Raw genomic sequence first — 13,359 nt, forward strand, 5'->3', positions numbered from 1 at the left:
TTTTTTTCTTATTTTTTTATTTCTTTTTAGCTCCGTCTCTAATGAGCTGTGTGTTCGATGGATGTCTGTTTTTTTCTTTTTTCTTTTTTGCAGGAGACTGCTCGGACACAGCTCACTACTGTATGTTCGTAAAGCATCTCAGTTTGTGTTCGCTAGATCTCTACAAATGGAGGTGCTGCCGGTCTTGTCAAGAAGCGTGAACCTGTGGCCGGGGGTCGTAATGCTGCTGTGAAGACAGAACCAAAGCGTCAAAGCTCTCGCCCCCCACGCAGCTGGTTCAGGAACATGTGGTTTCTTTCAGAACTCTAGATTCCGCGTTCAGGGGTTGGTGCAGGCTCACTGGTGGGACGTCGTCCTGTCGCTTTCCCCGTGGCCGGTTTTCAGTCCCAGCTCTTTGAGGTGACCTCTTCCGGGACCATCAGAAATAGCTTAGCAGGCATGCCCTTGCCCTTGGCACCCTCCCCCTGTCCTTCCGATCAGGAAACCGCCCGGATCCCCAGGGTGTTGTCACAGGCCTGCTGGTCCTGTGCCCTGTAGACCCGCGGAGGGTAGGACGTCCTGAGGACACGAGGGACGCGCAGCCGCCGATGGCTTCCTCTTCGCTCGAGTTTTGGGATTTCAACAGGTTTGTGAGGCAGCTACGCTTCAGAAGCTGTGGCCAGTAGTAGTTAAGGTGGTGTGAAGGGCGTGCATTTTTATGGGTCCTTAAGTCTGGTCTGTGAAGAAGAGGCCGTCGTTCTGGACGGGCTCACGGCACTGACTGATCCGAGGACCCTGGGGGCGAGGAGGGCGGTGGTGGCATCTTGTCCTTGCTCTTACAGAACCCGGGGACAAGAAGCACAAACTAAATGTTGCTGCCATTTTCACAACCATGGGGATCTGTCTGTGACCAAATGAGGCGCCTCGGAAATCAAAGGAGAGGGAAGGTTCACCTTTTCTACTGATTTTGAAGTGTATTCAAAGCTTTCTTTTAAGAGCTGTGAATGAAATTTTCCTAAGCACTATTCTCTTGCACACACGCAGAAAACCGAAGCCTTGTTAGACCTAATTTATGCATGAAATAGTACTCCTGAGGATTTTTTGTTTCAGGATTTGTATTTCTTAAAATCCTGAAGATTACGAGAAAGTTCTAAATAGGAAACCTGGTGGTCGAAAAGAATTGTTTGCCGTGAGTAATTGTTTTAATTCCGACCGATTTGTCAGTAAAGCCAAAGTGAATGTGGGTTAGGCTAGAAGTTACAGGAGGGCTAGGGGTCAGAGTTGGGATTTGGTGAGTAAGTTTGGGGCTCGCTTCAGTTTTAGGATCGGGTGAGGTGAGAGTAGAAGGTATGTTAGGGTTAAGGCGAGAGTTGGTGTTGGCGGTTAGCGAGAAGGCCAAGTTGGGTCGCGTTCAGAGCGGGGTGAGTGCTGGTGTTCGTAGTGTGTCCAGGTGGAGGGTAAATTGGGAGTAAATTGTTTCCGCTGACGGAGTCTGGGGCTTGTGTGAAATGGTGATGTTCTGACGCCGATTCGGTTCTGGAGCACGTCCCCTAACATCCCACCGGTTATGGCTTTCGATGGCACACGGCCCGAGGGTGCGGCCGGCCTTCCTCCGTCAGCATTCTAGCTGCCTGCGCACACGCGGCCGACAGCCCAGTGGCCACGGCGGCCCCTGAAGCAGGTGGTGCTGGACCGAGTCCCCGATCACGAAGAGGCGAACAGCGCGTTTGGGCTTTGGATTTGTCTGTGGGCAAGCTTGCTGTGAGTCTCTCTGCCATATGTTCTGAGCACCAGCTGTCATGTTCTAACTTCAGCCTCACTGACACTTTCAATGAGCACTACTGTACGCGGAGGGTTCGGCGGCCGGGACGGAGGGGGACGGGAAGGGCACACACAGCCCGTGGGGTGCTGATCATCAGTCACACCTGATTGTGGAGGGTTTTGAAATTAAAAGAAAGATCATTTGTAAAATATTCTCTGTATATATTTATTATATGACTTAAAGGTGCAATATTTTATTTTGTACAGTATGTAATAAAGACGTGGGACATATATTTTTTTCTTATCAACAAGATTTCCTATTAAATTGCTTCACCTTTGTGTTTAAAGGTAAAGTCGCCATCTTTCATTTGCTATTGTACTTTCGTCTTGGTATCGTTCAAGTGACACTCCTGTGTACTGTATTTTACTACTGTTTCTATAAGAGTTAATGTTTCTTTCATGACCCTTAAGCAATTCAGAAATAAATTTACTTTGATTATTTAGCGGCATCCTCATGAACGTGGGTGTTATTTGTGTTGTTTCTGGAAACCTTGGCCGTTGTCACCTTGGCTGCCTCCTTGGGAGTCCAGGAGCAGCCCTGATGGGCTCGCTGGCTGTCCTATGACGTGTGGGAGACAAGATTCAGGGCGGATCACACAGAGATTCCCTCTGACTCCCTTATCCCAATCATTTACACCCTGGGAACTGTAGTTAATGTCAAGGACAGAGGGGCTGGAAAGAAGTCCCAGATGGACAGCCTGAGACAGGTGTAGAAGTAGGTCATGGTAGGAGAGCAGGAGGTACTAATTGGGGCCATTATGAGGAGTTTAGGGACTGACTTGAGATGTCTGCGCCTGAAGATGTTTTGGCAGCAGTTGGTGAGTAAGCCCTTCCTCTGTGTTCCAGCCATGTGGATAGTGCTTCAAGATTGACAGCGAGTCTTTACAGACAACATTCATGTTTTTGAACTTGAGATTCCCCTCCATTTGTCTTGGGCCTTGGAGTTTCTAAGGTCATTTGTTGAAGAAAAATCAATCATTGTACAGTTACCAGTGAGACTCTGTTAACCTCATGAGGGTGAGCCACAGGGGAGATAAGCAATCGAACACCTCAGATGTCTAAAAGTGTAGTTTTATCTTCCCTTCCTCCCTCCCTTCCTTCTTCTTTTCTTCCTTCCCTCCTTCCCTCCCTCTCTCCCTCCTCTCTTCACTCCTTCCCTCCCTCCCTCCCTTCCTTCCTTCTTTCCTTCCTTCCCTCCTTCCTTCCTCCCTTCCTTTTCTTTTTCTTTCTCTCTCTCTTTCCCTTCCCTCCCTCCTTCCTCTTTTCTCTTTTCTTCCCTTTTGTTCTCTCTCTCCTCTCTCTCTTTTTCTCTCTCTCCCTCCCTCTCTCAAACTAAGGCCTACATGGGTTACAAGGAGTGGAGAGCATTACCGAGAGAGAGGAAATATGAGAGATGTCATTTCCAACTTGAAGAAATTTCCCTAGGAACTCCCCACTATTTTCTTGGCAGTCTGAAATACTTTGTGATCTTCAGTAACTATGCAAGAATAATGAAAAATCCAGATTCTCCTCTCTAGGCACTAATGTAAGGCTTGGGTCCTCTCAGGTACAGTGTGATGGGGTAAATACCCAAATACTCTATTTCTTACATATCAACTAGGAAAAAGGTGAAAAAGTCATTCTAGGAAAATATAAGGAGAGATTATCCCCAGGCTTTTCTTCGTAATAAACAAAGGATAGGAGAAGTTTGCAACAAGCCCTAATTCCCAAGTGCAAAGAGAAAAGGTTTCATCAAGGCAGGGATTCCAGCACGGCTCCTCAATTCAGGGTGGTTCCCCTTGTCAAGCTTTGGGCGACATTCCACAGCTCTTTACTGAACCTGGAGCTCTGCCAAGGCGGGAGCATCATCCAGTCCCTGGCATCTAACATATTGTCAGTTGTGCAGAATGACCTCAAAAATTATAATTTATCAATAGATGGTAGATGGATGGCTAGATTTGAAAAGACAAACCTAATGAGCCAGGCAGAACAAGTCAAACTATTTTTTTAAGCTTCTTATACTGAGATGACTAAGACATATGGAAGAGTTACAAAAGCACCACAGGGAATTCTGGTATACCCTTCACCTAACTTAACCTTAACGTGTTACATAGCCAAATACAGTGATTAAAACTCCGAAATTGCTACTGGCACAAGAATAGACATATAGATTAATGAAACAGAATAGAAAACCCAGAAATGGACCCACAACTCTATGGCCAACTCATCTTTGACAAAGTGGGAAAGAATGTCCAATGGAAAAAAGAGAGTCTCTTCAATAAATGGTGTTGGGAAAACTGGACCACTTTCTTACACCAGACACAAAAATAAATTCAAATGGATTAAAGACCTAAATAAGACAACTAAAACTATTAAAATCCTAGAAGAGAACATAGGCAGTAACTTCTTTGATGTTGGTCATAGCAACTTCTTTCTAGATCTGTCTGTCTCCTGAGGTAAGGGAAACAAAAGCAAAAATAAATTAATGGGACTTCATCAAAATAAAAAGTTTTTGCACAGCGAAGGAAATAACGAAACTAAAAGGCAACCTGTGGAATAGGAGAAGATATTTGCCTATGACATATCTGATAAAGAGTTAGTATCCAAAATATATAAAGAACTTACAAAAACTCAACACCCCAAAAATGAATAATGTAATTTACAAAATGGTCAGAAAAAATGAACAGACATTTCTCCAAAGAAGACATCCAGATGGCCAACAGACACATGAAAATATGCTCAACATCACTCATCATCAGGGAAACGCAAATCAAAACTACAGTGAGATATCACACTTCACACTGGTCAGAATGGCTAAAATCAGCAACACGAGAAACAATAAATGTTGGCGAGGATGTGGAGAAAGGGGAACCCTCTTGCACTGTTGGTGGGAATGCAACTGGGGCAGCCACCGTGGAAAATAGTACAAAGGTTCCTCAGAAAGTTAAAATTAGAACTATCCTATGATCCAGCAAATGTACTACTGGGTATTTACCCAAAGAATACAGAAATACTGATTCAAAGGGGGCACATGCACCCCAATGTTTATAGCATCGTTATCTACAATAGCCAAATTATGGAAACAGCCCAAGTGTCCATGGACTGATGAATGGATAAAGAAGGTGTATCATATATATATAATGGAATATTATTCAGCCATAAAGAAAGAATGAAATCCTGTCACTTGCAATAACATGGATGGAGCTAGAGAGTATTATGCTAAGTGAAATGCCAATCAGAGAAAGACAAATACCATATGATCTCACTCATATGTGAAATTTAAGAAACAAAACAAATGAGCAAAGGACAAAAAAAGAGGGAGAGAGGGAGGCAAGCCCAGAAACAGACTCTTAACTCTAGAGAACACACCGGCTGGTGACCAGAGGGGAGGTGGGTGGGGGAGGGGGGAAAGAGGTGATGGGGACGAAGGAGGGCACTTGTTCTGATGAGCACCGGGTGATGTATGGAAGTGTTGAATCACCATATTGTACACCTGAAACTAATATTACACTGTATGTGAACTGGAATTTAAATAAAAACTTAAAAAAAAAAAAGAAATCGACATTGGTATAACCCTATTAACTGCAGACTTTATTGGGATTTCACCATTTTCCCACTATTGTCCTTTGTTCTGCCCTGGGTTCTGATCCAGGATCCCACAATGCCATGCCTCTTTAAGGCTCCAAACTGTGATGCTTCAGTTTTCTTGTCTTTCATGACTGTGGCAATTTTGACGACGACACTGGCCAGGGATTTTTTTGAGTGTCCCTCTATTTGAGTTGATCTGATATTTTCTCACGTTTAGAGTAAGGTTATGCATTGTTGCCCTTCTGACTGTGCAGTATTCAGGGGGAACATGGTGTCAGTATGTCCTCTTACTGGTGATGTTTACCTTGATCCTTGGTTAAGGTGGTTTCTGCCAGGTTTCTTCTCTATTAAGTTGCTATTTTCCTCTTAGTAATTAATATATATGTATTTTGGAGGCAATACTTAGAGACCGTGCAAAGACTCTGTTTCTCCTTAAAATTTTGCCCCCTAGTTTTATAGCATCCTCCGGGTTGTGCCTACAATAATGATGTTCCAGTGGTGAGTTTCTGTTTTCTTCATTCCTTTTACTTTTGGTAATTGGAATCCTGTAAGGAAGAGTTGTGTCTTCTCTCCCATTTATTTATTTATATCAGTATGGACTCCAGGTTATATATATACATATAGATATAGATATATAGCTATGTATACACATATACTTTGAGTTAAAATCCAAATATATATATATACACTTTGTTTGAGTTAAAATCCAAACTGTCATTATTTTGTTGCTCAGATCATTCCAGCTTTGCCCATTGGGAGGTTCTTTGATTGATTGCATGTATACTAACCCAAGCATGCACATGCATGCACGCACACACACACATCTATTTATTTCTGCATCTGTGAATTCATCCTGAAACCTCACGTCAATCCACACTGTAGGGTCATTACTATAGTCAATACCTTTTTCTTATTTGTAGCTTATTTCTGTGACAGTGAGAAGCCTGGCTCTCATGATCTACAATACATTTTCTCGGTTTCCCATAACCCTGTGACAGAAAAACAATTTAGCAGCTGGATAACAGTGTTTGTGTAAGATGCTTTTAATCTATAGCTTTAGAGAGTTCAGTCAGAACACTCTTTCCCAAAATTACTTAGGTCATCCCTCTCCTCCCACCCTCCTCTGTGTGGTTATGCTTACACTCACCCGTCACGGTCTGCCTTCCTTCCCAGGTTCTCCCCGCATCCTGGGGGATGGTGTCTGTAATGTTATGGGCAGTAAAACTGACTCTGTGGTTTCCAGTTCTAAGAGTTATGACGAGTCCAGAGAGTTGCTTACCAACACAGTTTCCTACACAACACTTCCATCACCCCCTAAAATTCCCTCGTCCTGCTTCTCTGTGGCCTTGTGAGATGTATGTGTATGTTTACCCTTACAAACCGTCAAGCGATTTTCCAAACTGCCTGGATTGTCAGGTCTGTGTGTGTGTGTTATCTTTTGTAGCCATTCTGATAGGCATGTTGTGATGTCTCATTGTAGTTTTAATTTGAATTTCCCTAATGACTAATGATATTACCTTTTGCGTGCTTATTTGCCATCTCTTGTGGGTTGAATTATGTCCCCCCTTCAAAAAGCTTCTAACTCCCAGAATATGACCTTATTTGGAAATAGGGCCTTTGCAGATAATCCAGTTAGGATGGGATCCCTAGGGTAGCTGACATTAGGGAAAGTCCCGGAGTTCACAGACCTGGCATGCATATAAAAGGGAGATTTGGACACAGATGCTTGTACACAGGGGGCATCCCATGTGAAGGCAAAGGCAGAAATGTATGAGCCGGGCAACAGGAGATTGCTGGCAAAACTCCGGAAGCTGGAAGAGAGGAAGAGAGCAGGTTCTCCCTCCCAGCCCTCAGAAGGAGCCGACTTTGCCGACACCTTGATCTCAGACTTCCAGCCTCCAGAGCCGTGAGAGCGTACTGTCTGTTGTCTAAGCCCCCCAGCCTGGGGTACTTTGTCATTGGAACCTTAGCAAACTGATACACCATCTATAGATATATTCTTTGGTGAAGTACCTGGTTAGATTTTTACCCACTTTTTTTCCTGTTCTTGAGTTTTAAATATTCTTTAAATATTCCAGATACACATCCTTTGAAGTCTATTTTGTAGATGAAGAAACGGGTTCTGAGAGGGGAAATAATCTGTGCAAGGTCACATACGCTTGTCTTAGAAGATGTCGTCCCCACTGCTCTTCTACACTCAGCATCTTTTCTTCCCTCCCTCTCCCTTCCCTCCTTCCTTTTCTTCCTTCCTTCCTTCCTTCCCTCCCTCCTTCCTTCCTTCTTTTCCTTCCTTCCTTCCTTTTCTCCCTCCTTCCTTCCTTCCTTCTTTTTCCTTCCTTCCTTCCTTTTCTCCTTCCTTCTTCCCTTCCTTCCTTCCTTCCTTCCTTCCTTCCTTTTCTCCTTCCTTCTGTCCTTCCTTCCTTCCTTCCTTCCTTCCTTTTCTCCTTCCTTCTGTCCTTCCTTCCTTTTGCCATCAGCCAGGTTCATCGTCAGTTATCACTGCTGAGGGCACTTCCTATCCGTGATTTAATCATGGACTCAGCATCTTTAAATGCTTGCTGGGAGTAAGCCTCCGCCAGCCCCCTGTCCTTGTGAACTGTGATAGTTCCGTAAAGGCTGCAAATAAAGGAGCATCGCTTGGGATGTTGGAAGTGGTGGCGACTGGCCTGCCCCCACCCCGAGAGAGCAGCTATCAAACTGCGTGCTGTGTTCCTGGGTAGCTTGGGGAGGGGGCACACAGGGTGAAAATCTGCACATCCCCATGAAACAGCATTGAGTAGAGAGGGAAAACAGCTGCAGCCTTAAGAGAATGAAAGATTCCTCATGTTCTGTTGGCCACGGTGACGCTTTCAGAAGCATATTACCAGCCCTTTTTTGAAACAGCCTTCTTGAAGTTTGCTAATTTAGGATTACAAGGTTCGCCTCCCCCCTCCCGGAGGGCTGGGTAGGCGGCTCCTCTAGCCTTTGTATTAGGAGCCTCCCTTCAGGCAGCGCCTTAGGTAGTGGTTTCATACAAAATAGAGTCTGTAAATCTGATGAACGAAGCTGGGGCACGGGGTTCCCAACCTCTGACGGGTGAATGCGCCCCTCCTCTCTTCCTGCCCTCCAGTTTTTGTTAACAGTCTTCTTAGAACGGTTTTAGGTTCACATCGAAATGGACTTGCAGGTACGGAGCTGCCCTGTGCCCTCTGCCTCCCCACACGCGCAGGCCCCCTACCGGGCGCAGCGCCCCCCACCATGCGCAGCCCCCCCAACCGGGCGCAGCCCCCCAACCATGCGCAGCCCCCCCCCCTCCCACGCACTGGGCGCAGCCCCCACCGGAGCGGCAAGTCTGTTACAATCCGTGAATCCACGCCCGGCACAGCCCAATCATCCGAAGTCCCTAGTTTGCCTCGGGGTTCACTCTTAGCATTGCCCTTGCAGTTTTTATAAACCACAAAGCCTTTCTTTCTAGTTTCTGAGTCTGTGGGGCTTATTTTCTATGACAAGGATATGCAGGGAGACAGGTGGACATGGGATGGGGCGGGGGCGGGGGTGGGCAGGGGATTTCCTACTGTCTTTTCTCTCTGAATTATCCTCCTTTCTTCATCGGATTCAGCCCAGTTTGGCTTAGTGAAAATTCCTTCTAGAATCTGGCAGGTTAAAACAGTACTGATTTCCAGTGCTGTTACAGTGGGGGGGGTGGTGTGTGTGTGTGTGTTCCTGCACAGTACATATTCCAAGGAGACCTGAAAAGGCCATGAATCGGGCTGCTGGCTTTCCACCACCACATCTGGAACTCTCTTAAGTCTTGCCCAGAGCTACAGATCCTCTCTACCTGTGTTCATGTTGTTCCCACCTCCCTGCTTTCCTTGATCTGGCAAGTTCCTACTTACCACTCAAGATTCAGCTCAGCTGTCCTCTCCTTAAGGAAGCTTTTCCTGAACTCCCAGGCTAAGTGGGCCATGTACACCCTGTTCCAGTCTCTTAGTCACACCTGTTATATTGAGTGTTAGATTATAGGGACACACCATTATTCATCTTTGTGTCTTCAGCTCAAGTCACATTGCCTCAGGAAACCCCAGGATACATCTTACTATGGGTAACCTTTGTCTAGGGAGGAGACCACCCCCATCAGATTACAGAGGGATTTGAATGTCCAGCCTCAGAAAATGGGCCAGGTTGAGAGCATTACCATACTCCCCACTGTTTCATTTTGAGTATACAATAATGTTTTCTATCAAAAATGTAAGAGTATCTAGTTATATACAGGTTAACCTAGATAAGACTTTAGTTAAAAAGCTCCCTTTTCCAGAGAAAATTTGGTACAGAAATTATTTCATGAAAATTCATTCATTTTATCGATGCTTTATTAATGTTGCATGGATATAAAATTCTACAGATCATAATTTTCACTAATAAATACAAATGTAAATAAAAACAAGCTGCTTTCAAATATTAAAAATGTTTTAGCCAAATGTTGGTGGGCTTATTCTCAAGCATATTGTTTGAAACAACTCTAAAGCTACAAAAGATCAGAATTTGTGCTAAAATAAACCTTACTCCCCCATAATGCAATCATTTATCAAAGGAAAAGAAACAATAGGAGTTTGATTCACTGGGACATTTTCAGCATTTATAAATGCAACGTGTTCTTCCTACTGCACTTACGGGCATCCATCTTCCCGTCCCTTCTTAGCACTAAGCTCACACTAGAAAAGAAGGACACAATTATGCCCCCCAGGAGCCCGCCCCTGCTTCTGAACCCTGACTCCGGGCATGGCCATTAGGTGCATCCTTACCCAGGGTTACCCTGAAGATTCTTCAGAGGTGTCGGTCATTCCTCAAACTACTCTAACAATACCCTTTTCCTTCCTTTAAGTACTGTCTTTCCAACCATGTTCTTCTCCGAATCCAAGCTCTCCATTCTCTGTAACGAGCTCACAGGTGCTTGTGGCTGTGGAGGACAAGACTCTTCTCAGGAATCGAACTACTACTCATAAGCTCAAAGCAAAATCGGTCATTTTACAATTCTTGCCTCAGGCCAGAAAGTGAGTATTGAGTAGGTTAATTATCCTAATTTGAAAAAGGAGAAAACAGGTACAAAATGAGATTAAGGGACTTATTAAGAATCCCTGACATTTGTTTAGCACTTTTGTTTTCAGGTTACAATGAATCATATGATCTGATGCTCACAACAGAATATTTGTGAACTAAGCAGAGCAGATGTCCTTTTACAAATGAAGACACTGGGGCTCAAAGACGCAAGTCGTTGGCCTAGGGTGATGTCATTGGAACCCAAACTCAGAGCCTTGATTCCCAGCCCACAGAGCCTTTGCTTGTCACACCATAGTTCCTCTTGTGAACGTGAACGTGGTGAGGAGCAGCGCGACTGCCCTCAGCACCACCAACCACAGTGCACTGCGTAGATGCTCTGAAATCTGAGGACGTGAAGACCATTGTCTTGGATGAGGAATCCATGCACCATTTTCAGAAGCATGCTAGACAGTCCTAATGCGCTTGATACATGACAGCCGGTAGGTAAGTAACTGTGGAGTTGCCATAATTAAAAACAGAAGTATAAATGATAATAGATTGGAGAGAAGCAACCAAACAGTAGGTTGGGAATCAAAGTAGTTCAGATGGGAATGTCCATGATTCAACGTTCAGAACAGCATCTTGAAGAACAATCTTGGTAAAGGATCAATACAAAATGGATTTTAAGGTCCTTATTCCTATAATTAATTTTCCAAATTAATTTTTAAAATTTAAAAATGATTTGTTTTAGCTCTCCCATAAATTATTTTGATTATAAAAAATTGGCTTTGGGGCGCCTGGGTGGCCCAGTCGGTCAAGCATCCAATTCTCGATTTCAACTCAGGTCATGATCTCAGGATTGTGAGATCAAGCCCCACATCAGGCTCTGTGCTGGACTTGGAACCTGTTTAAGAGTCTCTCTCTCCCTTTTCCCCTCCCCCCCCCCAAAAACCTGGCTTTGCCCTTAGAAAACCAATATCTGTTAGCTTCATTTTAAACATGATTTGATGATTAGAAGGCCTCCACTGTGGGCGTGACCTTGCGGAAGAATTTATGACCTCGAGAATTTGTACTTTCAAAGATATACCCTGGAGGAGAAGGATAGCTAGCAGGGCAGATTTCCTGTTTCTTTGGTGTGTACTCTGTAGAGTACATGGTTGTATCATCGAATGGAGCAGAACTCTTAAACAGAGCATGTGCTGGTTTGCAGCTCTCCGTCGGAATCAGCTCATGTGGCACGTAGTGAGACCTGAAAGTGCTCCAACCATCAAATTTTCCAGATGGGTTGGGAATCTGCTGCTGCTGCTTAATAAGACCTTGACGACAGCATTCCCAGGCTGGAAAATCTTCCTTTGTGGTGCTTTTTCCTTGAAAAGGAAAATTGTTATTTCTTCTTTGAGCAACTGGCCTGATGGGACTGACACGTTTGGTCTGATAGGGAACATAGTCAAGATGGCTTGTGCTGTTCAACTGCATGGTACCTGTAGGCGGGACATATTCTTGTGGTTTCTTGACTTCGGGTGGTGTGATTTCCCAAGGTTGAAAGCTTTCACGGAATTCCGTGCTTCCTTCAAAATGAGCATTTTGGGTCACTCTGGTGTATGGAGGTCTGCAGATTTTTGCAGTTTCGCCAACAAGACCCTGAAAGTCGTATCGGTGAGTTGTGAGATCCTCAAAGGGTTGGTTGGTTGGCTTGTACACTTCTTTTGGCCTTGCAAACTTGAGTTCTAGCTGATAAGGTACATAATCAAGGCGATGACTTGTCTCACCATTAAAAGGGACTGTAGAACGTTTGACCACAGGGCTGGGTTTAAAGCTTTGCCTAGGCTTTATCTCCTGAGGAACATAGTCATCCTGAGATGTAGTTGAATTTCCAAATTTCACAGTGGGGGGATGATAAGTTTGTTCAGGCTTATAAAGGTCAATTTTCTGAATGTCCCAAGCTCTATAATCATCTTGAAAATAAAAAGAGAGCATTTAAAATACTGAAGAAAACAACCTTCTTCTAAAAATCATGACTTACTTCTCTCATTGCCAAACATCCTCCCATTTCCTTCAGAAATCTGAACACTAATCAAGTCTGAATTTGCTCAGCTTCCCCTGATTTGTGTTTTCTTCATATCCACCTTCCTCTTCCTATCTCCCCACTTTAGTACATATAACTTTGTACTTCTAGATTTACCTGAATACACAACAAGGGAATGGAACATCTGAGCTTGGATTGTTGATAGTTTTTGAAAGCCTGTGTTTTGGGTAAAGACCAAGTTTAGGAGATTATGGTTGTGTTTTCCAAGAACTGGTTGGGATTTTCACCATAACTCATGACATGCTAAAGTAAACCATAAAATCTAGGGATTAACATAAAATCAAAGGCCCTGATGTGTGGGCAAAGTGATGCAGGTTATTATTCTTTGCCTTGGAGGGACTCCTCAAAGGAGAGAGAATTTCAACTCCATTATACTGTAGGAAAGCCTGTTGGACTCCCTGAGCAAACATACAGAATAACTTGTACTATCCCAGAAAGATCATTGCCTTCAACTTTAGCTTCTCAGAAAACGGACTTCAGGGTATCACCAAAAGACAGAGGGCCATCTAGAGGCCAGAGGCCTGAACTGAGTGCTTTCAAACATACCAGAAATTGTATGTAGAATTTAGAAGGGAACATCAGAGCTAAGTCTGAGATTTAGGGTTGAATACCTTAATTCTGCTTCTTGTGGCATACCTAGACTGTGGATGGAAAACTGAAGTACTTATATTTCAACCAAGGGTTATTTAGTTTTTCTATTTCTAGATGAGAAAGGTAGAAAGCTAAGAAATACTGTGGAATTGACTTCACCCAAAAAGATGTATACCAAAGATTTATAAAAGACAGAAGTTATGCAAGATAATGTATTAGAGTCTAGACTAAAGTCCATGTAATGTCTATTGGAAAGGCCAAAACTCAAATGCTTTTTACGTGTATACCTCCTTTGGAGA

At 43.9% G+C, this 13,359-nt stretch overlaps 2 protein-coding genes and 1 non-coding gene across 3 annotated transcripts in view; 1 reads left to right on the forward strand and 2 right to left on the reverse strand.

Annotated features, from left to right (window-relative positions):
- The window catches only part of ADAMTSL3 (ADAMTS like 3), a 235,757-nt gene extending 233,508 nt beyond the window's left edge, over nucleotides 1-2,249 (forward strand). Inside the window, exon 28 of the mRNA XM_081831893.1 lies at nucleotides 94-2,249. Coding sequence (XP_081688019.1) covers nucleotides 94-200 — 107 coding nt within the window. The 3' untranslated portion in view covers nucleotides 201-2,249. The remainder of the gene's footprint in view (nucleotides 1-93) is intronic.
- A 5,589-nt stretch (nucleotides 2,250-7,838) lies between these two features.
- LOC115944037 (small nucleolar RNA SNORD49) lies at nucleotides 7,839-7,905 on the reverse strand. Its single transcript, XR_004078609.1, has one exon. It is a non-coding gene; the product is annotated as a small nucleolar RNA SNORD49 (small nucleolar RNA).
- Nucleotides 7,906-9,731: 1,826 nt separating this feature from the next.
- SAXO2 (stabilizer of axonemal microtubules 2) overlaps nucleotides 9,732-13,359 on the reverse strand; it is an 18,571-nt gene continuing 14,943 nt past the window's right edge. The window contains exon 6 of the mRNA XM_081831894.1: nucleotides 9,732-12,338. Within this exon, the coding sequence (XP_081688020.1) occupies nucleotides 11,395-12,338 (944 nt within the window). The 3' untranslated portion in view covers nucleotides 9,732-11,394. The remainder of the gene's footprint in view (nucleotides 12,339-13,359) is intronic.

This window comes from Leptonychotes weddellii, chromosome 9 (assembly GCF_054177405.1).
Source record: "Leptonychotes weddellii isolate Sample4059 chromosome 9, ASM5417740v2, whole genome shotgun sequence".
NCBI lineage: Eukaryota > Metazoa > Chordata > Mammalia > Carnivora > Phocidae > Leptonychotes > Leptonychotes weddellii.